Raw genomic sequence first — 27,116 nt, forward strand, 5'->3', positions numbered from 1 at the left:
CTGGACACTTTTAAGTAATTCCTTTGTCTTTCTGACTCACCTCCCCAGGCTGGCCTTGGTAAGTGGTTTGGCTCAAGTTGTGTTTCATATGAAACACTCTTCAGTTAAAGAAGGCACGGCTACCCAAAAGCCATTTTTATAACCAACTTGCTCAACTCAGTTCTGCAACATTACCCATTCATTCAAATTTATTCTGAGTACCTGTATTCCTGAAACTAAAAGAGTGCTCTCATGTCTGGCCTACATGAACAAGCACATTGGGACAAGTGTTACAAAGAGAATAAAACAATGTGGAGTGGTAGGCTGACTGTGAGGGGGCGACAGAGCTGTTACTGTAAGAGTGGTCAGAAAAAATCCCTGAAGTACTGACAGATGAGCTGTCCAGAATGATGAGGAGCCAGCCACTCAAAGAGCTTGGCATTGGGAGGAAAGGGATGTGTATTCTAGGCAGCAGGAAGAACGACTGCAAAGACCCCAAGTCAGGAATGAGTTTGGTATATCTGAGGAACTAAATGACCAGTGGGGCCACAACGCAGTGAGTAAAGCAATATGTAATAAGAGAGGACACAACTCCAAATCTTGTAAAATGCATCCTGTTTCCTCTATTAGGATCTCAAGAACTTGTCTCCTCCATGTCAGCCCCATGATGACTTTAGTTCTGACCCTAATAGCCTGCAGCTGAAATTACTGTAATAGCATTTGCACACATTGTTTATTGCCTGAGATACACTTCCCCTCATCTTCTGTTTGACTTTAAAACTTTAACACTCGGGGCGCCTGGGTAGCGCAGTCGTTAGGCAGCTGCCTTCGGCTCAGGGCGTGATCCTGACATTCTGGGATCGAGTCCCACATCGGGCTCCTCCGCTGGGAGCCTGCTTCTTCCTCTCCCACTCCCCCTGCTTGTGTTCCCTCTCTCGCTGGCTGTCTCTCTGTCACATAAATAAATAAAATTAAAAAAAAAAAACAAAAAAAAAAACCTTTAACACTCAGTCCAATTATTAGCGCCTCAGAAAAACCTTTCCTGATCCATCCACTTTGTGTTGGGTTCCCCTTCTGTGTTCCTAGCATCCTGTGCCTGCTTCTCAGCATTTTTACCACACTGAATTGCCATTATGTTTATCTACTTTCCCTTTATACTGCGAGCTCCTTTAGGAAACAGAGGGTATAATTTACCTTAGCTCTTGAAAGCTAACAAATATCTTCTATTTACCACTCTAACGTCAGTGCTCAGCTTTGGGAGGGGGGGAGCGGGTAGTGAGGAGCAGAGGGAGCGTGAGAGAGGGAATCTTAAGCAGACTCCACGCCCAGCACCAACACCGGGCTCCATCTCACGACCCCTGAGAGCATGACCTAATCAAGAGTCAGCCCCTTAACCAACTGAACCACCAGGGCGTCCCCCAGTGCTTAGCGTTTTATTGAATGAACATATGATTTTTATGAGACTCTACATCAAACTTCTAAGATTCTCAGTTCAAATTCCAAATGTAAATTATGATTCTTTAATTTGAATAGTCCAACAGAAATCTATACAACTATGATCTCATATTTGGTGTCAAATTGTTCACTTTTCACATAAAAGTTAAAAGCTTAGATTTTGCTGATTATGTGCCATTATAATAGGTTTATCTGCACACATGGTTAGAGTGGAAAGCAAACTGTGGAGCATACTCAAAAAGTAATTATGAATTCCTAGTTCTACTAAGTTTTTTGAGCCATCAAATCAGAATGGAATAATCAAAAACACCAATTTTTAAGGGCTGAAAAGCAATAAAGAAAATCTAAAATATAGGGAGATGAATTAAAAGCACTCTTCTAATTAGGTAATGCTATAGTTTCGAACAATGCTTCTCAAACTATCTGTGGTCAAGAACTATTTAAAAAATTTTTCAATTCATTGAAAATCCATGTTTTGTAAGAAAAACAACTAAATGTGTGCACAGATGTTGTGGTAATGTCAAATGATATCAAGCTTCCATACTCTCACTTTTGATTTCTGTATGATATTTTGTCTCAGAGAGTTAGCAGACTGGAACCATTCATGCACCATACTTCGACTAGTACTAGTCTAGAGAACATAAAGTTGAACCTTCTAAGGATACTGCTTTGACCTACCCTATCATCAGGGAGAAATGTGAGGATGTAGTTGAAGACCTCACTGCAAGGCCCCATACTCTCTCACACTCAAGTTACATCAGAAGCCATGGAATTCTTTAACTGGGCATGTTTGATAAGAGACATACTGCTTAGTTACGACAAGTTTTCACCAGGGACCTTCCTGAGTAAAGAGGAAAATAACAGGGTAGCATAAGAATAAGTCATTATGATAATGAACTGAATACAGAGAAGCACAATGGGTCATAACCCAAGCTTTGGAAGAAGCTATCTATGTTCAGATCCTAGCTCCATTACTTTGTACCTATGAGGACTGAACAATTTAATTTTAATGATCTGAGCCTCAGTTTTCTCTTCTGTAATATCCACCTCATAGAGTTATTGTAAAGATTAAGTGACATTACATATTTTCCTAAACAGTGTTAAGATCAAGTGCCATGGGGCGCCTGGGTGGCTCAGTCGTTAAGCGTCTGCCTTTGGCTCAAGGCGTGATCCTGGAGTTCTGGGATCGAGCCCCACGTCAGGCTCTTCCGCTGGAAGCCTGCTTCTTTCTCTCCCACTCCTCCTGCTTGTGTTCCCTCTCTCACTGGCTGTCTCTCTCTCTGTCAAATGAATAAACAAAATCTTAAAAAAAAAAATTAAAAAAAAAAAAGATCGAGTGCCATGACCACAAGGGGATACCATAAAACCTAAAACTGGACTTCATCAAATTAGAATTTGTAGCCTAGAAGTGATCTATGAAGCTCTCTAGTCCTCTGAGTAGCTAGGGTTACTTACAAGTTATCCAGCCTATTAGAGAGACACAGACAGAATCTCCTCTCAGATCACATTAATATGATTACTTGTATTGAGTATGATTTAATGTTAAATTTATGAAGATGATCTGATAAACTACCACATTTAAAAGAGAAACCTGGCTGGCTCAGTTGGTAGAACATGTGACTCTTGATCTCAGGATTGTGAGCTTAAGCCCTACACTGGATGTAGAGATTACTTAAAAAAAAAAAAAAAATCCTTAAAAAAGAAAGGAAGGAAGGAAGGAAGGAAGGAAGGAAGAAAGAAAAAGAAAGAAAGAAAGAAAGAAAGAAAGAAAGAAAGAAAAGAAAGAAAAGAAAGAAAGAAAAAGAAATCAGTTCTTCGCAAACTAAGTGACTTGTGACTCATTAGGACGATTCTATCCTAACCCATCTTTTTTTTTTTTTTTTTTTTTAAAGATTTTATTTATTTATTCGACAGAGATAGAGACAGCCAGTGAGAGAGGGAACACAAGCAGGGGGAGTGGGAGAGGAAGAAGCAGGCTCATAGCAGAAGAGCCTGATGTGGGGCTCGATCCCAGATCGCCAGGATCACGCCCTGAGCCGAAGGCAGAGGCTTAACCGCTGTGCCACCCAGGCGCCCCTATCCTAACCCATCTTAACTGTGAGAGTGGTCAGTGTACTGATAAACAACTCCATCTCTGGAGTCAACCTGAGCCCAAATTCCAGCTCTGTTACTCTGTAAGCCAAGTTAACTTAAGCTAAGCCTTATTATTTATATCTCTAAACGGAGATGATAAAAGTGCCTACTTCACAGTGTTGTTGTGAGAATTATGGAAGGTAATGCATTCAAACTGCATAGAATACCTGGCTTATAAAAGGCAAATAATGGATGTTCACCTGGTTTTTTTCTTCTTGGTGCTTGGAAGCCAAGCCATCTAAGTAAGAGTTTTGAGTTCCAAAGACAAGAAGCCAGTTTCATCTCAAGTAAGGCTATGAGAATTATTAGGACAATACAAAAAGGAACCACTTCTGCTTCTGAAAGTGGGCATGCTATCTGAATGAGTCTCTCTTCTGGATGCTATGGCTTACCATGAATTGGGATGGAGAGAGAATGAGTATGGAACATTTGTTGACTCTAATACATTGGTGGCAAGAATATAAAAAGAGAAAGCTCCATGCATGATAGACGATGACAATATAAACATATTTATTGATGTAAAGACTAGTTTCTAAAATACTGTTCTCAATGGTCAACATATGTGACTAAACTGAAGGTGAGTTTCTTCATCACAGTTTTATCAGATAGTTTCGCAGAGCAATTGCTGCTGAATATGATCTTGGGGATTGGTGGTTAATGTGAACAGAGAATAGGTTTCATTAAAAAGGAAGTAAAGTGATTAAGAGTACAGACTTAATTAAATCTGGGGTCTTCCGCTTATGACTTGTATGACTTTGGGCAAGTCACTCAACGTCTCCGTTTCAGTTTCCTCCTGGAAGACAAAGGTAATCATACCTGCCTCATCCAGTGGCTGCTAAGATTAAATAAATGAGGATGTATAAAGTGCTCAGAATACTCTCCGGCACACAGTAAGCGCAGCGTAAGTGTTATTATGGATTATTACACAGACACAGTTATCTAAGAAAAATCTATAGCTGAGAAGGAAAAAATATATGAGAGTAAGTCTGTGTTCTGGGAAAAAACCTTTCTGCATGAAGGAGTTTGTTTTTGGGCTTCAGAGAGTTAGGATTCTCTCAGTGGATATTCTAGTAGCAGTGGGGGGGAAACTCAGTGGAAGCAACTTGTGGATGTTACTGAAATAGACTTTTAGATATTTTCAGAACCAGAATATCACAAATGTACCAAGTTTTTATTAGTCTGTTTTTCTTTTTTTCAAAAGAAATTTTTTTTCTGAGAGAGAGAGAATGTGTGCATGCCAGCTGGGGAGGGGCAGAGGGGGAGAGAGAAAGAGAGAGAATCACCCTGCACAGAGCCCAACATGGGGCTCAATCTAACGACCCTGAGATCATGACCTGAGCCAAAATCAAGAGTCAGACACCTGACTGAGCCACCCAGGCGCCCCTGTGCTTTTTTCATATTCTTATACAGGCAATCCACCTACAGCTCTTAGTGCACATATGAAATTAAAGAAATCATGTACTAAACTAGTTGGAAACAAATTCAGGCACCACAGTTGGGCGGGCAAATTTGCTTACAGATAAACTTAAATATATCATGCATGTACATATGTGCATATCGGGGGGGGGTCAGCAAACTAGAACATAATCTTTCTCACTTCTAATTGTCCTAGTAATATATGCTTTTATTTTACTAGAAAATAAAAGTTAGACACAGATCTTGATTCCATTTTTTGTCAGGGTTTACCTTTCCCTCAGAGTTAAATTATATGTTATTGTTAACCTATAACGGCTAATTCTTCATGGCTACACTTTTCTAAACAACAGCCTATGTTCTTCCTTATATGCAGTAACACTATGCTAGGACAATTAGAAGTAAGACAGGTTATGTCCCATGCTTTCACTGAGCTAATATTTAAAGGGCAAGGCATGCATTGAACAAATAATTTCACTATTAATGACAAGTACAAATTCTAGAAGGGAAATACATAGCATACTTTGACACTATATTACCGGGGACCCAACCTAGACAACATGGCCAAAAATCCTCAAAGCAGTGATATTGCTAAGCTATAAAGGATGAAAGGGAATCTTTCTGCCTAGAATGATTTTTAGGTAAAAAGAAGAAAATGCAAAAGATCTTGAGGAGGAGAGGAAGGCTCTGCTAATAAAATCTGGCAATTTGCCAACAATTCCTGTTGCTAACCCAAATCCTTTTAGCTGGCACCTGCCCAAGACACTTGCTAGGAAAAGGAAAAGGTAAGAGCTGACAAGTTTATTTAATAGAGGGTGACTCTGCTTTAGATGCAATGGGGGGTGCAGTAGTTCTCAACATTGGCTACACATTGGAATTCTAGGGAACTATCTCAAGGAAGGAGGCCATGATGAAAAAAGAACCTTTTAATTTACTGCATGTCCTATCCCAGGTGAAAAAAGAAATTGGAAAGCTAGTGAAGATCATTCTCAGAGAGTGATTCTATCGATCTATTTAAAGGTATCTACAAATGCATGCAAAAGAGCTAGACTTTTTCTTCATGCCTGATCTTATGGAAGAAAAAATACTGCTGCATGAAGAAAATGAAAACATAAGTACTACCATTTATAAATATGGAAAACAGGAATAGGTAAAGCACAGAGAAGAAAAAAAAATCTTCCCTGGACTTTTATCTTTGTTGCCAATCAGTACTTGTTAAAATGAATGGATAATTCAGAAGACAATAAACACTGTTAATTTAAATGTTTAGACAATTCATTTGATGCTGCATTATAAACAGGTTTTTTTCCTGGTTCCCCACACACCCTTTTTTTTTTCTTGCTGTCATTTCTTTTCCTACTTACATTCCTTTGCCGTACTCAAATTATGGCAAAAAAAAAAAAAAAAAAAAATCAATTGGTAGTAGGAAGTTTCCTAGAAACAATAAGAGCAACTACTTATAGAAAGTTTATTATGTACCAGGCGCTCTGTAAAATGTTTTCAATACATGACTGTCTCACTTAAATCATCACAATGACCTTCTGACCTATTATCATATTCATGTCATAAGTGAGGAAACTGAAGTACAAAGACATCAAGTAACTCTATGCCAAAGGTTACACAGTGAGGTGCCACAGTCAATTAAACAGATGCCATTCCTTTTGGAGTTCATTCAACCTCTTTTCGGAACACAATATATCTTCTGAATCCCAGAGGAAGATTAATGAGGATCAAGGACAAATAATAGCAATCTTAACAATTCTTCAGCCTACTGTCTTTTCTCAAATGAGAATAGGGCTGAAATGATTATGATTAGAAGAAGGGCAAATTACAAAGGGAAGTGGGCCAGTTATAACAACCAGTGGTCATAAACTGGTATACAGAAACATACATCAGTGGTTCTAAACTTCCATGCATCAGAATCTTCTACGGGTCTAATTAAAACACAGTTTGGTTGGCTCCAGCCACAGAGTGTCTGATTCAGAAGGTCTGGGGTGGAGTCCGAAAACTTGCATTTCTAACAAGTTCTCTGCTAATGCTGCTGGCCCAAGGACCACAATCTGGGAACCGATGCACTAGATACTACGTAAGTTCACTCTCTTACACAGCTATAGTAAACAAAACCACACACTTTTCCCAGGGAACTAGAACACAAATAAAAGGCTTCTTTTAGGGTTAATGAAATGTGACATTTTCAAAGAAACATTTATAACTTTTTTCCTTTATTATATTTTTAAACAGTTGGTACATATAAAAAAAATATAAAATACAACTGACAAAATTCCTTTAGTGTTAAACTGCATGTATTTTTGTAATTGCTGAATATTCTTATGAGATTCAATTCTTGAAGAATACATCTATCTTTCATAATTAACACAGACAGCATAAGTTGGTTAAGTTTTAAATATTTTTTCACTGCTTATGCCACGATTTTCAGTAGTGAATAAATGACAGTTACTGAAGACTAATTTAACAGAATGTATAACATTTGACAAGAAAGATTATTCGAATTTTCCAAGATACGTTACAAAACCACTAAAGACAAAGAGAATACAAAGAAATACTTTATCTTAAACTTACCAATTTTAGTTATCTTGTTAAATAAAGAATGCATAAAATTTAAGACCGAGCTAGACCATTCTAAAGCAGGCTTTACAACACAATGATAAAATAGCCTTTAGTGCTATTTGAGTAATTATATAAAATGAATATTGGCAATGAAGTAAAATCTTACCCAGATCTAGTCGTTTTGAATTCCACCTTGAGGATAGGTTTGCATGGTTCTGGCTTCTTCCCATCCTTTAATTGTTTTCCTAGAATATATTTTCCTGCATTAAATTCTAAAATTCTAAGTTACTCTAAATTCTTATATTGATGGTTTATATATAAAATGAAAGTAAAATATAATGAAATACACCATGAAACATTTTAAAATGATTTCAAAAGAAGTATTTAATATAAAATATTTAAAATAATGAAGTAAATCTACTGTTTGAAATTCAGCGCTGAAAAGTAAATGAGTAACTCAGTAATGACATGTATGTGACAAAATTCTTATAAAAGAAATTGATAGCCTTCCCAATGTTCTTAATTGCAGATAAGCAAGCGGAATTTTAATTTTCTAAATGAATTCAAGTTTTAAAATAGCTAGATCTGAGAAAAACAATTCTAAATCGTGTTTTTCACCCAAGTGTGACAGTTGCAAAATTAAACCCTATGCTAATAACTTCATTTATATTTATTCTCCTAAAGTAAAATCCATCCATTGTAATGCCCAAAGACTGCTAAAATAAACCAACCTCTATAAAATGTCAGAAACTCATAAAGAATTTTATTATTTAAAAAAAAGTTTGATTTCTGCTATTTCTACATGTTCATTGTTAGAAACAACTCAGAAAAAGAAAATAAAACATATCTTCATTTTTAGAAATTAATCATTCTCAATATTAACATATTATTTCTGGAGATCCCAGACACATGCCCCTATCCCAGTACTTCTTTCCAAGCTTTCCCCCCCATAATACACCTAGCTCATCCTAATAAACTTTTGTTTAAATTTCATTGTTTGTTGTTTGACTCACCAAGAAGAATGTAAATTCCGTGAAAGCAAAGGTTTTTAAGTGTATATGTGCTTTCTGTTGATGTATCCCTGGTGACGAACATTGTTTGACATATCAGTGGGTGCTCAGTAGCTATTTAATAAGTGAGTAAAGAATTAATGATTTTTCCTTAGGATTAATTCTTAGGAAAAGTGATATCTGGGTCAAACTGTATTCCAAACAGGTTGCACCAATTCATACTTCCATTAGCTGTGTAAGACCACAGTTTGCCACATTCTTCCCAAACAATGCTATTTTTCTGTTGTTTTTAAGTGGAAAGGGTATCTAATTTTAATTTGTATTGTTTTTATCTCTAACAATATTCTTCGACTTTCTGGTCATCTGTATTCTTCTTTTAAAATAGCTTATGTGCTTTACCTATGCTTGTATGTTATCTTCTTAACATTTAAAAACAAATTTTATATTTAAAGGTCATTGATACTGTATCCAGCATATGTTACAAACATCTTTCCCAGTACCATTTATGACCGAATTATTAGAAAAATTTTAAAACTGCACAGAACTATACATTTAAATAATGAAGTCTTCATCAGTCTTAACGTTTCCAGTTAAGAAAACTTAAAATCCTAAAATGTCAATTCTAAAATTAATTCATAAATTTAATATAATTAGAAACAGCTTTTGCAAAAAATGACCTTAGAGTTCACATGGTAGAGTCACTACCTATGAATAGTGAAGGAAACTAGGAAAGGAAATGGACTTCCGGAATGACAAAGTAAGTACCTCTGTAAACCCAAAAGGACCTCTCCCACAAAAATTGAAATACTAGCAAAACAACTAAAGTTAGCCACTTCAGAACTCTGGAAATAAACTGAAGCCACAAAACAAGTGGAACATTGTCTACCCAATAGAAATGACTGAACGAACCTCTGTAAGACAGGGAGGACTAGAACAGTCTGATAAGTGTTATTCCCAACCTCCTCACTTCCCAGCTAGGTGGCTAGGCAGACATGAAAATGTAATATTATCAGCCAACAAAGAGGGCTGAAATTTTTTTTGCAATTCTGTTAAAACCAGCTTCCCTAGACCACAATCAGTATTTTGTCCCAACGCAGCTCCCTGGAAACCTCTATTCCCAGGGTGTTGTGGCAACTTCATTTGACACAGACATCAGCTCAGAGGGACAGAAGGCCTTTCACTTGCAGGGCATCACAGAAATAATAGCAATCTGCTGGCGGTATCACAGCTGCCTAAGGCTGTGGATTCAGGTGAGTCAAATAAAAGCCTGGGCAAGAATTAAAAGACAATCCTGAAAAACTGAACACACTCCAGGACTAAAAGGTTGCACACATGTGCAAGGTCATGTGCATGCCCAGAAAATACCTGAGAAAGAAGAAAGCCCCAGTCATTCCTCTCTGGTCGACTTTGAAACCTTGAGAAAAGAGGAAGTTTAAAAAAAAAAAAAAAAAAGCAAAATACAGAAAGTGAAATGGGCTATAACATGCTGGCGGGATCGCTGTCAAAGAGGTCCTCATACATGACTGAAAGAAATGTGCAAAGGATACAGTCTCTTTGGAAGGCGGTCTGCGAATATTAATTAAAAATAGAAATACTTAAAACTCTAATTCTTAGGAAGAGCAATTCCACTCCTAAGCATTTATTCCATAGAAACAAAAGGACCAATGCCTATCAAATATGTACAAGACGGTAATGACAGCATAACTTGTAGTGATCAATAACTGAAAATAAAGTGAATGCTCATTATGTTGGAATGGCTGAATGCTTTGTGAAAAACTGGGAACAAAACTGGCTATTACACAACCATGAAAATGAAGGAATTAGAGCTAAGCCTGATGACATGAAGGGATTTCCTCAAGTAGAGTGGATTAAGAAAACATACAAAAAAGATTAATATAATTCCATTTTATGCAAAACAATGGCAAAACCACTCATATTTACATATGTGTGTACTAATATATATAATTTTAGAAATATATTTTTGAAGAACACCTGCAAGATTTTTGACATAGTGTACCTGGTCACTGGGCTGCTAATGTGGGGGAAGGCTGAGGGAGAAGGGACCGGTAAGATATGATTCCATTTATGAATAATATGTATGTATTTGTATGAAAAAAAGCTATCAGCCCTTTTTTGTCATTCCCCTCCTTGGTTTCACACTTATTGGGAAGTTCTTTACCACATCAAAATCAATTTTTTTTTGCAATTTCTTAAAATTGCTTTATAGTTTCACTTATTACATTTAATTATTTTCTGAAGTATATTTTGGCATAGGGAAGGTATTTTTCCTCTAATAATTTCAAAGCTATTTTTATAGTTCTATTGAGCTATGACTGCCAGACAATAACGTGCACTTATTTAAAATGTACGATCTGAAGAGCTGTGACAAAGGTATGCACCTGCCAGCACTATTTGTTGAACCATCATTGCTTTCCCCACTGATACAGTATTTTCAAATTTATTACATTAAATTTTTATAAATACACCCCTGTCAACTGATCTTAGAGCATCTAATCCTGCCTCAAGAACCCAGGGGATCATCTCTTTCCCCATTTTGTACGAAATGACAGTGCAATGAAACTTGAACCTCTAATTAAATTGGCATCCTAATGTACAAAAATCCAGTGGCCAGTGATAGAGTTTAAGTCGAACACCAAACCAAGGGACTGGAGAGGACTGCTGGACTGCTGCACTGCTGGGAGAGAAGACTGGTTTGTTGGCGGGGAGCAGGGGGAAGGAAATTGAGAAAAAAAGAAAGGCAGGGAAAAAAGAGGCCTAAATCTGAAAAGTAGTCCCTCACACTGTACAAGGAACATAGAACTTCAACCACTATTTCAATCTGTTCAGAAATATGTGAGCTTTCAGTAAAGAATTTAAATGTTTGCTCTGAAGGCCAGCATCAGGCTTTTATTCTCCTTCTACCACCCAAAGCTCTAATGGGAATGTCAGACTGATATAACTTGAGATTACAGACACAAATTTTACATTTATTTTCACAAGTCATTTTTTGTATGCATTTTGTTTCATGAAGTAAACAATTATTCAGTTATAACTCAACTTACTCCAATATTTACCACCAATCTTTCAGTGGCTAGAACAATTTTTAAAGAAGGGCAATGGGTAGTATATCTACTGAATCTTTACAAGTTTGAGCTTATATATTACACATAAAACCTGGCTAGGTACAAAATTCTTAGCTTTTGTCTTGCTCAATAGTCTTCTATGTTTTCTCTCCTATGTCCAGTATTTAAACTTAAAGTTTAAAGCCAGTCTGATTTTTATTTCTTTGTAAGTAAAGTTTTTCCCCACCCCCTACAAGGATGCTAACAGAGTAGTTTTATTATCTCTGTAAATCAAAAATGTTGCAGTTTTTATGGTGATCTTGTCTTCAGGAGTCTTGCTTGGAAATTAATGAGTCCTTTTGATCAGCATAATCTGATTTTTTTTCAACTCAGATTTTTAAAATTATGACACCAATTATTGCTTACATTCCAGAAAGGCAAATTTATTCCTCTGTAATCATAGACTAACCATTTTCTAAATTAAGATAAGTAATAAGGCACTTACTAAGATTTTTATAAAGCACATGTAAAATAAAGGATGTTTAGAAGATCAGCTGATTTCACCACTAGATGTCATTTTACTTCTTACTTGCTGTCACCTGAGCAGCAAAACCTGTGCTTATTCAACTGGTGCTTGTTTAAATACCTGTGAACTACCTTGATAAGTCATTGAAAAGAGCTGGTTAATTATAAAACAACTTAATAAATCATACATACCTCCAAGTCACATCTGATTTCTTATGTTTTACTATGCCCTGCTTGCCATTCCTAAAACCACCCAGTCACAAAAATGGCCTCAGTCCTCTTGATTAAATTCCAGAATTGTATTCATGTATGTCCATTTCTTCCCATTTGCTGTCACGATTGAAATCTTATTTATTGTTTACAAAAGCTTCTTAATTTGTCTCCCTCTTCTGCCCCCAGCTCACCTAATACACTACCATCAAAGTACTATTTCCAAAATATAAATTTTATGTTTCTCATTGTAAAATCATTTAGGTCTCCATCACAAAGTCCTAACTCTTTAACATGCTACAATGTATATTCTTGCCTCTATATGCAGTCTGCCTTTGTTTCCTGCATCTTGACTGAAGGTATTTTAAACTCTGGCCATATTAAACTGTTAGCAGTTTTCCAAGAATACCCTGCTTTTGATTATGTCTCTGTATCTTCTGACTAAAATAGCCTTGCTCTGCTCTTTCCCATCTTTTCACACCCCACTCATCCTTTAAGACCAAGCTCATATAACTTGAATTTGTGAAATCTTCCTACACCCTTCATCCAAAAACATACTAAGTCTGTTTCCACAGCATATCCTGTATGCTTTATCAGCACTTATAATATGTATTTTAGTAATCCATTAATAGATCATTTTCATTCACTGGATTCTGAGTTCTTCAAGGGAAATATACTTCCAGTATTTAATCTCTCGTACATAGGGGGTGATCAATAAATGCCTATTGAATGAATGAATGAATGAATGAATGAATGAAGATGCATCAAAAATGAGTGAGGATCACTGACAAAAACAGGTGTTTCCTTTGTTTTTGATTTTGATATTTAGAATGTCGAACACATTTTCTAACTGATACAGTCGTTACACAGCGATTACGTTTTCAGCCTAGAGCTGGCTATCCAGTAGGTAGCCACTACTCACACATGGCTATAGAGCACTTAAAATGTGTCTGGTCCACGATGTGGCATAAGTATAAAGTACACAGTAGGTTTCAAAGAGTGCAAAAAAAGGATGTGAAATATATCAAGTCTGTAAGTTGCATGTTTAAATGATATTTTGAATTAAACATTATTAAAACTAATTTTACCTTTTGAAACTGCTATTCATAGAGCTATTAGTAAATTTATAATTACATATGCAGTTGCATTATATTTCTATTGAACAGTTCTATTCGAGAAAATAAGTGACAAACTGGAGAATGACATTGTTAATACTACTACTCCAAAATGAGGAGTGTTCTTTCTTTAGTAAGTACGAATACAGAGATAATTTATAGCTGGACGAGACACACCTGGATACCTGGTTTTTGACCCTTGGCCAAGGGCAGTGGGATTTATGATATACTTGTTCAAGATGCCAAACTCCCAAAACTCCCCCAGTGACCCCGAGTGTAACAGTTTTATTGATGGTTGGCAACTGGCTTAATTGGCATGACAAGACGGGCTTGATCACTGAAACGGTAAACTGAGTTCCTCAGAAGCTAGATCTTGGTGTCTGGAGCTGAATACTCGGCACAATCCTTGTATACATGTGCCTGTGGGAGCCTGCATGTGGGATGCCTCTCGGAATGCTTATCTGTATTGTGTTTCTCCTGCTGCAGGACATCCTTTGCCTTTAAATAAAAGTTTTCTTTGCATATGTTCTGTAGAGTCTGATAAGTTCCTTTCAAATTCATAAACTGAGGAAAACTTTGTAATGAACTATATAAAGAACTGAAGTATGGTTTTATTATTTATTGAATGTTTTATGCTCAAGTGAATCTTAAAAGTAGATTAAGAGAAATTTTTGTATGTTACATCCGTAAAATATTACACTTTTACTTACATAAATTTTTTTCTTCAGTGACACTTTAATAGAGTTAAAGTTCCCCAATCTTGGTTTATTCCTTAATAAGTAGATTGATCATACTGATGAATAAGCTCCAGAAACTAAATTTTAAACTGGCATTTCCTATAATGAACACCTATGGATTTTGACCATCTTTCACTCCATTTCCTTGAATCATCTGATGTTGATGAAGACGACAATCAGAAAAATCTCACTCTTACACACACATACCCAGGGTTACAGGGGAGATCCTGTGGTGCCCTGAGCCAGCAATCGCTGAACCATGATGACTGCTTCAGGGTAAATGTATGAGCCATGCCAGGACTATCAAGCTCTTCCCTCCTAAATTATGGAAGTTTGTTTGTCAGAGGAGAGAAACAGGTCAAAAGGAGAGAAGAACTCACCCCTAGGCTTACCACACAGAAATACAAAATTTGCGGCCCACCAAGATGAAATGACTTTGCAGTTAATAGATGGAACAGATCCTGCTTAATTTCTACATGTTCACAAAATTTTATACCTTAAAAATCACCTTGTTCAATCCTGCCATTTTACAGATGATGAAACTAAAGTCCCAGAGAACAGTAATTATCTCCATAAAGTATTTCCACACATAGCAAAGCTAGTTACATTCCAGGTTGTCTCACTGCCAGGGAAATGCTCTCTGATATTCATAAAACCCAGATTAAAGGGAGGTATCACTACTTGAGTTAGTAAAAAAAAAAAAAAAATCTGTTAAGGATTTCAGACACACAAATAAAAACTTTCTGAGAAAATATAACTATCAACCATTTTTATATGCATTGTAAAATTATCCAATATTATATCAAAAAATTATCTTAAATGAATCAAATCATTTCCTTTGCTGGCTATTTTATCATCACTATCTAGATAACTACTCTGCCCCTCAGAATAAGAGTTTGCTGTCAAACAACTTAAGCAATGAAAGATGTCATCCAAGGATAAACTGAACACTGCTAACAAATCTGGAGAACTGTCTTATGATTCAATTATAGTTCAAGGCCATCATTCCTCAAAGTGTATTTCATAGAGGACTAGAGAATCACAAAATGTTTTCTGAATAAAAGACATTAAAGTCAAATAAATTTGTGAAAAGCCACACAAAATAAATGTACATATAAAACAGTATAAATAATATTTATATATGTATGTATACATATATGTATATATATCCTCCCTCTTAGAAATTCATAGTACACATTAAAGTTAAGAAGTCTTACACTGAAGAATATGATCAACTTTAATTCAGCATTTCCAAATCTTTGACTATAACGTGGCTTTTCACCGAAAAGCTCATTAAAATACAAAAAATTCATATGTGAAATATATAACACTAACAATCTTTTGGTTGTACCCTACCAAATAAATAACATACTCAGATTTATATTTATTATGATCAACATACGTATAGCACATCACAATTTTCAGGTACTTCCACTTACATTTTGCTTATTTCATCCAGGATGTAGAACAGTGCCTGTTACATGGTAGATCCAATATTTGTTGAATAAATAAAAATAATCTCTACAACAACCACATGAGAAGACTAAATTTAACTATTATCTCCATTTATAGATGAGAAGGCTGAAGTTCAGAAAAGTTAACTGACTTCCCAAAGGTCACAGACCCAGATACTATGGAACCAGGACTTGACCACAAGTCTTCTGGTTTTAAACCCCCATGTTAGGCTGATGTCATATTATGTTTTCCGAACAGATTATTCAAGGACATCTTAAATTATTCTTAACACTAAACATCACATAATGAAGTACTGGTAGGAGTCTTAAAGTACTATCAGTTCCTCGCTATCAAGGTAATACTTACAAAGTTTTTTTAAGAAGAAGATACTCAAACAACCATTATATGGGTTTAAATAAGAAAAAAAACCAAAATGGAAAAAATTTTAAGTCTAGTATATTTAAAATAATTTACCATAACTGCCAAAAAGTAAAAGGAAGAGACCACAACAGAAGATAGTAATGAGAATACAAACTTCAATCCATCAAAGCAGACATTTAGTATACCAAAATTATATACCATAAGTCTGGTTATATATGGAATATATGACACCTTGTCGTGGCATGAAAAACACATTTTTGTACTTTGATATGTAAAAATGCACTTAGTTTTGTCACTGAAATCAGCTATCAACATAAATTTAACTCTGGTAGGTTACCTACCACTAAAAATAAGCAGTAAACATTACTACTATCAAAAATAATTCATATTTTATAAATAAAGAGTACATCTGATCATCTACATTTTTAGACTGCTATAATATGCAATAAATGCCATCCTACTTAACACCTGCCACAGAAAAAATTTATTTACATTTTGTTTGGATTCTAATTTTGAAAAAAAAAAACATACTAAATCAAATATTCTTTCTCTTGTTTGTTTAAAAGTAATTTTAGCTAGTGACCCTCTTTTGCTAAGATACAATAAACTCTGTAGAAACTCACTTACGCCACTTCTCAAAGTCTGTTCCCAAAGATCTAAGTTTTTGATAATATAAAAAGAGGTCAAGATTAAATAGAGAAGATACCATTTGACAATTACCATAATAAAAGTTACCCAGCCAAGAAACAACAACAGGTGCTAAAACCAGAGGATAAAAGTTTGAGGAGGAACAGTATGTTGATAGAGTCTCAGAGTACTTCCTTCAAATCCAAATATTTATTGATTATAAATACAAATCAAAAATAGTTATTAATTTCAAAGGAAAAAGAACATTGTAATAGATCTAACAGACAGAAGTTTAAGCAAGGGATCAAGGTATAAGACACCATCAATTTGGACAAATCAAGCACAAGTTCCATTTGAGAGGCAGCAAAAAGAATGCATCAATCGTTTTAAGATATTCCAAACCTGAATCTAAGCATGAAAAAACATCAGACAAAACCAAATGCGGGCACATTCTATGAAATAACTGACCTAGAATATTCAAAATTTGTCAGTTATAAAAATCAAGAAAAGGCTCAAGAACTGTTTCAGTTTCAAACAGGACAATTAAATGTAATCTGCATATAGACCCTTTTGATATGAGGCAAAACTTGGTGATACAGGAGAATGTTCTTGTTTGTAAAAAATAGATATTAGAATATTTTCGGGTGAGTGGGCAGTATGTCAGCAATTTTCTCTCAAGTGATTCAAAAGAAAAAAACGTACCATTCTTATAAAAAAAGATAAAAATTTAGATAGACTTAAAACTACAAAGCCAATGCTGTATATCTCTACTGCCTTTGATACTAGGTTCATTTTCTCTGAATTTGAAATGAAAGTTTTTAAGACCAGTCATCTACTTTTTTGGTTTTCAGGATTCTTAGGTTCTAGAGGTCTTAGGAAATTCTAAAATTTATGGTAATTCTCAGGTGTATCACCAAGAATGAAAGAATGAATAAAGAATGAAAGTATATTAAGAAAAACTGGAACCTCAATCATAAGGGCTATCTATCCTCTGGATGCATGCATAAATAGACCCATAGCAAATTTAAAATAAGGGCTTTTCCAGATGACTGCTACCACAAAGCAATGGTAAAGTATACCACAATTTATGAATTACTCTTTTTTTCTAAAAAACAACTCTAAAAACCCATCCTGCCAGATAGATAAATCTTTAATTTTACTATTTAATTTCTACATTGCAATAATTCAGGATGGACCAATACTTTTTTAAAGTGGGCATTGATAATTTTAAAGCAAACAATGAAATATTAGCAATACCACAAGGATATTCTTCAATAGACTACCAATGTAAAGAACAGTTCCTTTAATCTCCCTAAATCCACTGGTTAAGAGTCTCTTAGGGTTTTTGGAGAATGCAGATTAATAAAGAAATGCAAATTCCTAAACTTCATCCAAAACTCAAGGAAGGCCTTCATAATCTGTTCATAAACACCCTAATAAAACTTAAGAGGTTTTATAAATAGCTCTTGCGTAGAAAAGAACAAGCAAGCTTGAGACTGCTATCCCTAGAAAGGTTGGCTTGCAAGGTTAGCTCTTAGCTGGCATCTGGTAACTAGCTTTCGAGATGGTTTCCACCATTCCCAGACTGATAAGGGTGGCACACTGTGCCTAAACTGTTTGTATGAACAAAACAATTCATGATGAATCCCTGATTTCCTTCTGGACATCTGAAATTTTGGTGCATGCTACAAGTAGATAGTGCCTATGGACTGATTCCAGTAAAAACTCTGGGCTCCTGGTCTCAAATGATCTTCCACAATAGACAACATTTCACACATCTGGTAATAACTCATTGCTAGAGGAAGTAAGCATGTCTTGTGTCACTCTATTGGGAAAGGACCATTGGAAGCTTGAGTCTGGCTTCCTCCAGACTTCATCCTATGTACATTTTCCCTTTGCTGATTTTGCTCTTCATCCTTTTGCTGAATCCTTTAAGTCTTACTAATAAATCATTAAACCTAAGGTAATCTTGGGCACTCCTGACATAATACTTCAACGCATAAAATCACCTTCTGTAGAGTTCAAAGTGTTTCCGCATACTGTTATGTGTGTGTGTGTGTGTGTATTAGCAACTTGCAATTGATACCTTTAAGATGACAAGTCCTGTATCATTCACAAAATTACTTACTTTCTGGACTACTAGACAAACAATATTCAGAATATAATGTATCATTCATTTTCTCAAAGTTCAAATTTAAATTTCAATTGTAAATATAGTTAATTTGAGATTTTATTACCTGGTTGTTACATTTTATTTCTATATGTATAAATATTTTTAATTTCCTCAAAATGAAAGAAAACTCATTCTTATCCTCAAAAACAAATAAATCCAAATGCAAACTCAAAACAGTTTATTGTACATCACAATTTGTGTAGTGTTCAAAAGGAATACGTTCTTACCATGTGGAGTGATTGTCTGTATAGGCTTAGCTGGGGACCTCACGTTCCATATAGTCAAAGTGCCATCTGAATGACTGCAAATAAATTGTTTTCCTTCATGATGCCAAGCAACAGAGTGAATAGCCTATAGAAGAGTGAAGAATTCCATTTTTAGAAACAAAATCTAAAAACCAAGCTATACACAATCAGTATTATAATTTTCACTTTAAACTTTTTCATATTTCCCAAGCTGAAGTCAACACATTAACTTCACATTCCCATAACCCTCTTTAATGCAAATGAGATTTAATATAGTATTGACAGTATTTTAAATTATTTTTACTTTATTCCTTAAGCTAGCATAAGAATACTATAATAGTGATATATGTATTATTAATGAGTCCAGAAAAACAAAATGTATTCTTATAGATTCTGAGGATAAACTATACCCAAACGTAATTTACCAAGTAATTACAACAAGTATCTCATCAGAAAAACTGGTTGCATTAGACAGAACAATTTTTTAAAAGATTTTATTTATTTATTTGAGAGAGAGAGAATGAGTGGGTGAAGAGCGGAAGGAGAAGTAGACTCCCTACTGAGCAGGGAGCCCGATGCAGGGCTTGATCCCAGGACTCTGAGATCATGACCCAAGCCAAAGGCAGATGCTTAACCAACTGAGTCACCCAGGCACCCCTAGAACAAATTTTTTTAATTAACTGAAATTCTGAAACAAATATGTCGATTTGGAATTAGGGTCAATTAAAAATACCTCAGATTGAGAGCTTTAAGACATGTTATCCATTTCTCACAGTAATGAGATGATTTTTAAAATCTGAAGGGACCCTTTTTTGATTAGATATTTATTTTATGCCTCTGAGCCACTTTAAAACTATCTGAAAAATACTTTCATATGACCAACGTATATAACCTTTCAATTTTTTTGTTCTAATATTATTTATTTTGCCTGCAAAAAAAAATTTTTTTAATCATTCTCCTGGGTGATTTTTGCTCTTTAAATTATTTCTTTTCAACTCAAGTTGATACACTTCTAGTTCTTAATGGTCAACTGATTTTAAAAGCTGTCTTACTGGAAGGCAGAACTGCTCACGACAGCACAAAACCATGTAACTGGAACTTAAGAGTTCCACTTATGTACAAGTCAACATTTACTATCGTCTTAATGCCCATTTATTTGGGCTCCACATATGCTTATATATTTAAAACAACATTATGGATCATATTTTAAAATTTAAATGAAGATGGATAAAGACAATTAGCTATGTTTCTAAATGCCAATATTTAACACAATGTTTCGAGTTCAAAGTATCTCTAACAAATTTCTAAATAAAATCATTAGTTTGTTTATTTATTTACTTATTTATTTATAAAGACTTTATTTATTTATTTGACAGAGAGAGAGTGAGAGAGAACATGCAGGGGGAGCTGCAGAGGGAGAGGAAGAAGTAGGTTCCCCGCTGAGCAGGGAGCCCGACTTGGGGCTCGATCCCAGGACCCTGAGATCATGACCAGAGCTGAAGGCAGACGTTTAATCGACTGAGCCACCCAGGCACCCCTAAAATCTTTTAAAGACTTATTCATTTATTTGAGAGAGAGAGAGAGAGAGCAAGCACACAAGGGAGGGGGAGGGAGAGAGAATCTCAAGCAGACTCTGTGCTGAGAATGGAGCCCAACATGGGGCTTGATCTCACAACCCTAAGATCATGACCTGAGTTGTAATCAAGAGTCAAAAGCTTAACTGACTGAGACACTCAGGCGCCCCCTAAATAAAATCTTACAACAGTAATCAGCTTATTCCAAGATACACATATGATATTCCATAAACTCAATCTTAAAATAATCCCTTAATAACCTTAACAGATGAAATTATTTCTGTAAAATATGAGTAGAGCTAAAGAGCTATTCAAAGCCTTTAAATATTTTTTTAAGGTGATAAGGGAAATGAAAGAGAGAGCTTCAGTGTTGTCTGGGGCATATAAATAAAAACATTTTAATCTATATAAATGTATATCATATACATAAATATATGATATTTATAGAGAATTACTATTTCTACTTTGCTAAAGAAAATCATATACTTCTTTGTTTAAAAGTACCATTTACTTTAAAGATAGTATTGAATTATTATTTATTCCAAAAATGAATACTAATTACAGGGACCAGTGGATCACAATTATTTTGGATAACAGAGAGAAACAAATACCAGAAAATACTCTACGAAAGAATAACCAAATACAAACTTTTGCATGCAATAAATATACATGATTTTTTCAATTATTTCTGCAATTTTCTAAATACAAATTCAACTTCATACAAGATATCACTTTTTTCTAATAGTCTCTCTAATACCACTGCATGTAATACTACACATATGCTACTTAAGTATGTTTGTATTATATGTAGATATGTATATATTATCTAAGTATAGTATATAGGTAAGTATATATACTGATATACGCTTAAGTAGTACATATGTACATTATGTATATATATAAAGTATATGTGAATAATATATATCACATATGAACTATATATATATAAAACATGCAGTTTTACTTTTTCTTTAGTCCTTTTGAGAAAATGAAGTGGACATTCATGTAAACAAAGTGGGAACAGGAAATCTAACTAACCAAACCTGGCACGTGTTTAGAATCAGAAGGTGGGTTAGGAGCAAAACTGAGTAATTCATGGGAGACTATATGAGATATAAAGTAGGTAGCAACAACTGGGGTTGAGGAATTTTGTATGTAAATTGGCTTGTTTATTTTTCCAACATATGCAATTTCCAGAAGATTAAGAGGTTACTTCATTTTTTTAAAAAATGGGAAACTACAGATACAGATGAAGGGAAATAGGAGGAGAGATCAAGGGCAAAATGAATGGAAACTAACATAATAAATGAGAGATATACTTAAGTTATAGAGAAACATGATGAATTCAGGGTAAGAGAAAAAATGTGAAGAAAAGGGAGAGAAGATGACAGAGCTAGGCTTACGCCACAGGAACAGTATATACAAATCTAAAAAAAAATTCTTTAAAAGATGCAGTGTCTGATAAGAAACCATAACTGTAGTAAAGCTCGTGAGGCAGTTAATGGATTAACAGTAGGACAGTATTCTCATCTGTGAGAATTAAAAGAAAAGCATGAGCACTGTCTACTCTGATACATTTTTTTAAACTGTGATATCTAATTATTTGGCTCTGGCAAAAGGAGTACATATGACGCATTGTGCTATTCTTATCAATTAAGAGAGCATCTTTAAGAATAATTTTCTTGAAAGATAACAGGCTAGCTATTTACCTATCAAATTTTACACTCACCTACTCAAAATACGGGGGAAATTAAATAGATTCCCTGTTTATTTGTTTTGCAAACTGATCAGTTGTATATAAGTTGTATATAAATCTTAGTCCAGCTATTCCTACACTATACATAAACTGATTAACATTTTTTAGCAGATTAACACCAAAAATAATTTCTTTTCCCCTAGAAAATAAGATCTTAATATTATATTCAAAAGCAACCTTGCTAGTTTAATTACTATTCCTAAAACCTTAGAAAATGTCACTGAAATGATAAAAAAAAAAATTTTACAATACAGACTTTGATTTTAAATTATAATGCTTGCAAATACATGGAAAGGAAATACTGAAAACACTCTAGTTTTATTATTCTCATGTTATCAAATAATAAAGTGAATGCTTAGAGTACTGGATGAATTATTTCTTATATATATGAATGATACATTAAATTGTACAGCTTTGGCCCCAGTATTTTAACTTATGAACATTTTAATATTATTTCCATTGTAGAAGAGAGACAGCAGTAATACTGTTTAATTGAGTAAGACAATATAGAATCATACATTTTTGTAAAATAGCTGATAAAATTATTATATATTGGATATTAAGTGATTTATAGCTTCTCTTCTCTAAAGATGTTAACAGGCATAAATTGAAAACACCGCCATTTCCACTAAAAATAAAACCCAAATGAAACTCTCTTAGATATTTTGAAAAAGTAAACAAATTATTTATTCTTCTAAGCATTGTTTTATCTGTGTGTGTGTGTGTATAAGAGAGATAAATAAGCAGTCTTAAAAACTAAAAGCACCTTTCTAAACATTGAAAAGACGACCTTAAAGGAATAAAATCCTTCAATGAATATCTATAGGGTGAAACATAATTTTTTAAAAGCTGTTACTGATTCCAATTTTGTGAGTTACAAACACATTATTTCAATAATTATAAAAGACTGACAGTCTTGAGATAAATGTACTCACAGTGCTAGCAATATACAAACTATTATTTTCTTGTATACCTATATTTCTATCTGTGGCTTCTCAGTCTACTAGGAAAAAACAACATGAAACCAGAATACAAAAGTCACTGATTGACTCTAGACATGACAAAGAATAACCACTGAAATAGTTTGATAAGTACTAAATTACGGTCTTAAAACATCAATAATGCTATATTTCACTTCTGCCAACACATTAGTTCCTACAGAAAGAGTACTAATATCTTAATACTATTCATAGCCTGAAAGGAATGAAACATCATTGAAGAAATATAATTTTATATAGATTAAAATATCCTATGCAGAAAATATCTGTAGAAAATTAGGAATACTACCTCAAGTACACTCAAAGTCTATAATTTAGACATAAAACCAGGTGAGTTTGTCAATTTGAAAAGTACTAACTACGGTTACACAAAGCAACAAAAGCTTAAGGGTAAAGATGAACTTCTGTTTCCATTACTCCCACCCATCTCAATCATCCTCAAGAAACCAAATGAACAATTAAAACTGCACCAAAAACTTTTATTATATTAGAAATTCTCAGAATTGATATCATAATGCTATTTATTTGCCCCAGTGTAATAAAAATGAATTTGACTGAAGTAATACACCATTGACAGAAAGTAAATATTGGGGGAAGAGGGGCTGGGGTGGTATTTTGTGAAGGTCTTAAAGTTTTAACCTTCACTAGTGAGAACTATAATAATTTCTTCAATGTCTAAAATTATGCACTTGGCAATCTGCATCAAGAATCAAATATAAAGCATTTTTATATGAAACAAGAGCGTAAAATAGCATGAACTCATGGAAATATAGCCAGAAATTTTTCACTCAGTTTAGCTTAGAACAAGTCAATTTAGAAGTTAGATCTTACATCTACAGCGCTATTATTTAAATGTAAGATTTAGTCATTATACTTGTTACCATTTATTAAGAATAAGTTTTATGACTTTGCATCTCTACTGCATATCTGTTCATTAGTCTGTAGCTTTCTTTTCAGGTTTTGGTATGAAGATAATGCAGCCCTCACAGGAAGAATTGGGAAGTATACCCTCTTCCCCCATTTTTGGAAGGAGTTTGGGTACAGTGAGTACGATTTGGTAAAATTTAGCAGTAAGCCCTCTGAACCTGGAGTCTTCTTCATGGGAAACATTTTCATTAAAAATTCAATTTCTTTAATAAATATAAAGCTACTCAGATAAATTATTTCTCCTAGAAGGGGATTTGGTACTTTCAAGGAATTTGGTATCTTTCAAGGCATTTGTCCACTTCGTTTAAATTGCTGAATTTACTGGTATGAAACTGCACATATTTCCTTACCAGTCTCTCTGCATTTCTGTAGAAATGAAGTAATATCTTCTTTTCCATGCCTGTTATGGTAATTTGTGTCTTTTCTTTTTTTTTTTTTTTTTTTTTTTTGTTATCACTGTGGCTGTGTGTTTACCTATTTTACTGATCTCCACAAAATGAGGATTTTACCAATTTTCTCTATTGTCTTAATGTCATCTATTTCATTGATTTGTTGTTTCAATTCTATTGCTTACTCTGGATTTAATTTGTTCTTCTTGTTTCTCATGGGAGAAGCTGAGGCCATTGATTTGAGATTCTTTTGTTTTGTAATATAAACAATGCTTTACTGAATACTTTAGCAGCATTTCATAGACTTCCGTATGTCCTATTTTCACTTTTTTCAGTTCAAAATACTTTCTCATTTTCTCTGTTTCTTCTTTGACCTATGGGTCATTTTAAAGTATATTGTTTCGCTTTCAAATATTTGCAGATTTTTCATACACCTTATTATTTTTTATTTAATTCTACTGTACTAAACGAACATGATTTTAATGATTTCAATTTTTCTAAAATTATAATGACTGATTTTATGGTACAAACTATGGTCTGTTTTGGTGAATATTCCACATGTCCTTAAAAAGAACGGTGTTCTGGTGTTGAGGAGAGTGCTTGGACATCTACTTTGTTGATATTAATACAGCTGTTTCAAGCACTCTTCTCATTTGGTGCTAACATTACTTTTCCATCTTTTTGCTAACACTTCTGGGTCTTTATATTTAAAGTGGGTATTTAACAGTTAGCAAAGAGCTCGATCTTGCTTTGTCGTCTAATTTGACAATCTTTGCCATTTTTGGGGGGTATTTAAATGACCGCATCTAATATGATTACTGACATAGCTGGGTCTAAATCTGTCGCCCTATTTTTTTTCTATCTCCCCCATCTGTTCTTTGTTCCCCTTTTCCTCTTATACCTCCTTTTGGATTGAATATTTTTAAAATTTCATTTTATATTCCTCTTTGGCGTAACTATCTGGGTTACTGTTGTTCCTCTCGTATTTCCTTTAGAATTTATAGCATATATCTTTATCTTATCATAGTCCACCTTCAAGTAATATGATAACACTTCAGGTACAGTATAATAACCTTACAAAAGATTCTGTCTCCTAACCTTTGTGCTACTGTTGTCTGTATTTTAATTCTACATGTCAGAAAGCCTACAATGCATTTTTATCATTTTTGATTTGCATAATTACCTCTTAAAGAGAATTTAAAAATTAAAAAGCTTTTTATATCTACCTACATATCTATCATTTCTGGTGTCCTTTATTCCTTTGAGTAAACCCATATTTCCATTTATATCACTTGCCTGATGCATGAAAAACTTTTTAACATGTCTTGCAGTGAAGGTCTACAAGTGATGAATTCTTTGAGTTTTTAATACGTGTAAAACATTTTTCTTTTGTTTTGAAAACATATTTTTGCTGAATATAAAATGCTACATTGACAATTTCTTCTTTCAGTACTATAAAGGTGTTGTTCTACTTGCACTGGCTTGCACTGTTTGTAAGGAAACCATTGCTGTCATTTTTATCTTTGTGTCTCTGTATTTAATGTGTTCCCTTCCCACACCCTCTGGTTGCCTTTAAAACATTCTGTATCACTGGTTCTAGTTTTAAGCAACTGAAATATGTGCTTTTATATAGCTTTCCTTCATTTTCCTTCTGCTTTGAGTTCACAGAACTTCTGGGATATCTATATATCCTATTAGTTTATAGGGTTCATAGTTGTCATCAAATTTGGAAAAACTTGGGTCATTATTTCTTCAAATATACTTTCTGTCCATGTTCTTTCTTCTGGGGCTATCACACATACATTAGTCTGCCTGAAGTTGAAGCACAGTTCACTGATGTTCTGCTCCTTTTCTGCCCACCTTTCATATTGAGTAGTGTCACTGCTGTCTTCAAGTTCATTACCTTTTCTTCTGCAAAATCAAATCTTTTGGTAAACCAATAGAGAGTATTTTTTATCTCATTTTATTTTTTCATCTCTAAAAATTCCACTTAGGACAAGGAAGAATTGAAAAACCCTTTTAAACATGTTTATGCTTTCATTTACCTTCTGGAGCATATGGAACCTATTCAGTAACATTTGTTTTAATATCCTTGTCTACTAATTCTATCATCTGTCTCATTTCCGAGTCTGATTCTATTGACTGCATTTTCTCTTCATTTTGCATCATACTTTCTGGCTTCTTTTCTTATTTGGATGCTAACTTTTGTAAACTTTGTGGTGGGTTACTATTATATTCTTTGGAATACTTTTGAGCCTTTTGGAGTAGGTATATTATTTGAAAACAGTTTAGACTTCTCAAGGCTTGCTTTTAAGCTTTGTTATGCCAGCCAGATGCATCTTTAGTGTTAGTGCAGCTCCACTACTAAAGCAATACCTTTTGAG

The 27,116-nt window shown here is 34.3% G+C and overlaps 1 protein-coding gene across 6 annotated transcripts in view; it reads right to left on the minus strand.

The window, feature by feature from the left end:
• Positions 1–27,116, minus strand: part of STXBP5 (syntaxin binding protein 5) — a 164,772-nt gene that overhangs the window by 76,674 nt on the left and 60,982 nt on the right. For all 6 annotated transcript variants that reach the window (XM_044386406.3, XM_048225907.2, XM_026504998.4 and 3 more), the window contains exons 8-9: positions 19,071–19,194; positions 7,715–7,793 (exon numbers count right to left, since the gene is read on the minus strand). In XM_044386406.3, the coding sequence (XP_044242341.1) occupies positions 7,715–7,793; positions 19,071–19,194 (203 nt within the window). The remainder of the gene's footprint in view (positions 1–7,714; positions 7,794–19,070; positions 19,195–27,116) is intronic.

This window comes from Ursus arctos, unplaced genomic scaffold (assembly GCF_023065955.2).
Source record: "Ursus arctos isolate Adak ecotype North America unplaced genomic scaffold, UrsArc2.0 scaffold_13, whole genome shotgun sequence".
In the NCBI taxonomy this organism is placed as follows: Eukaryota; Metazoa; Chordata; class Mammalia; order Carnivora; family Ursidae; genus Ursus; species Ursus arctos.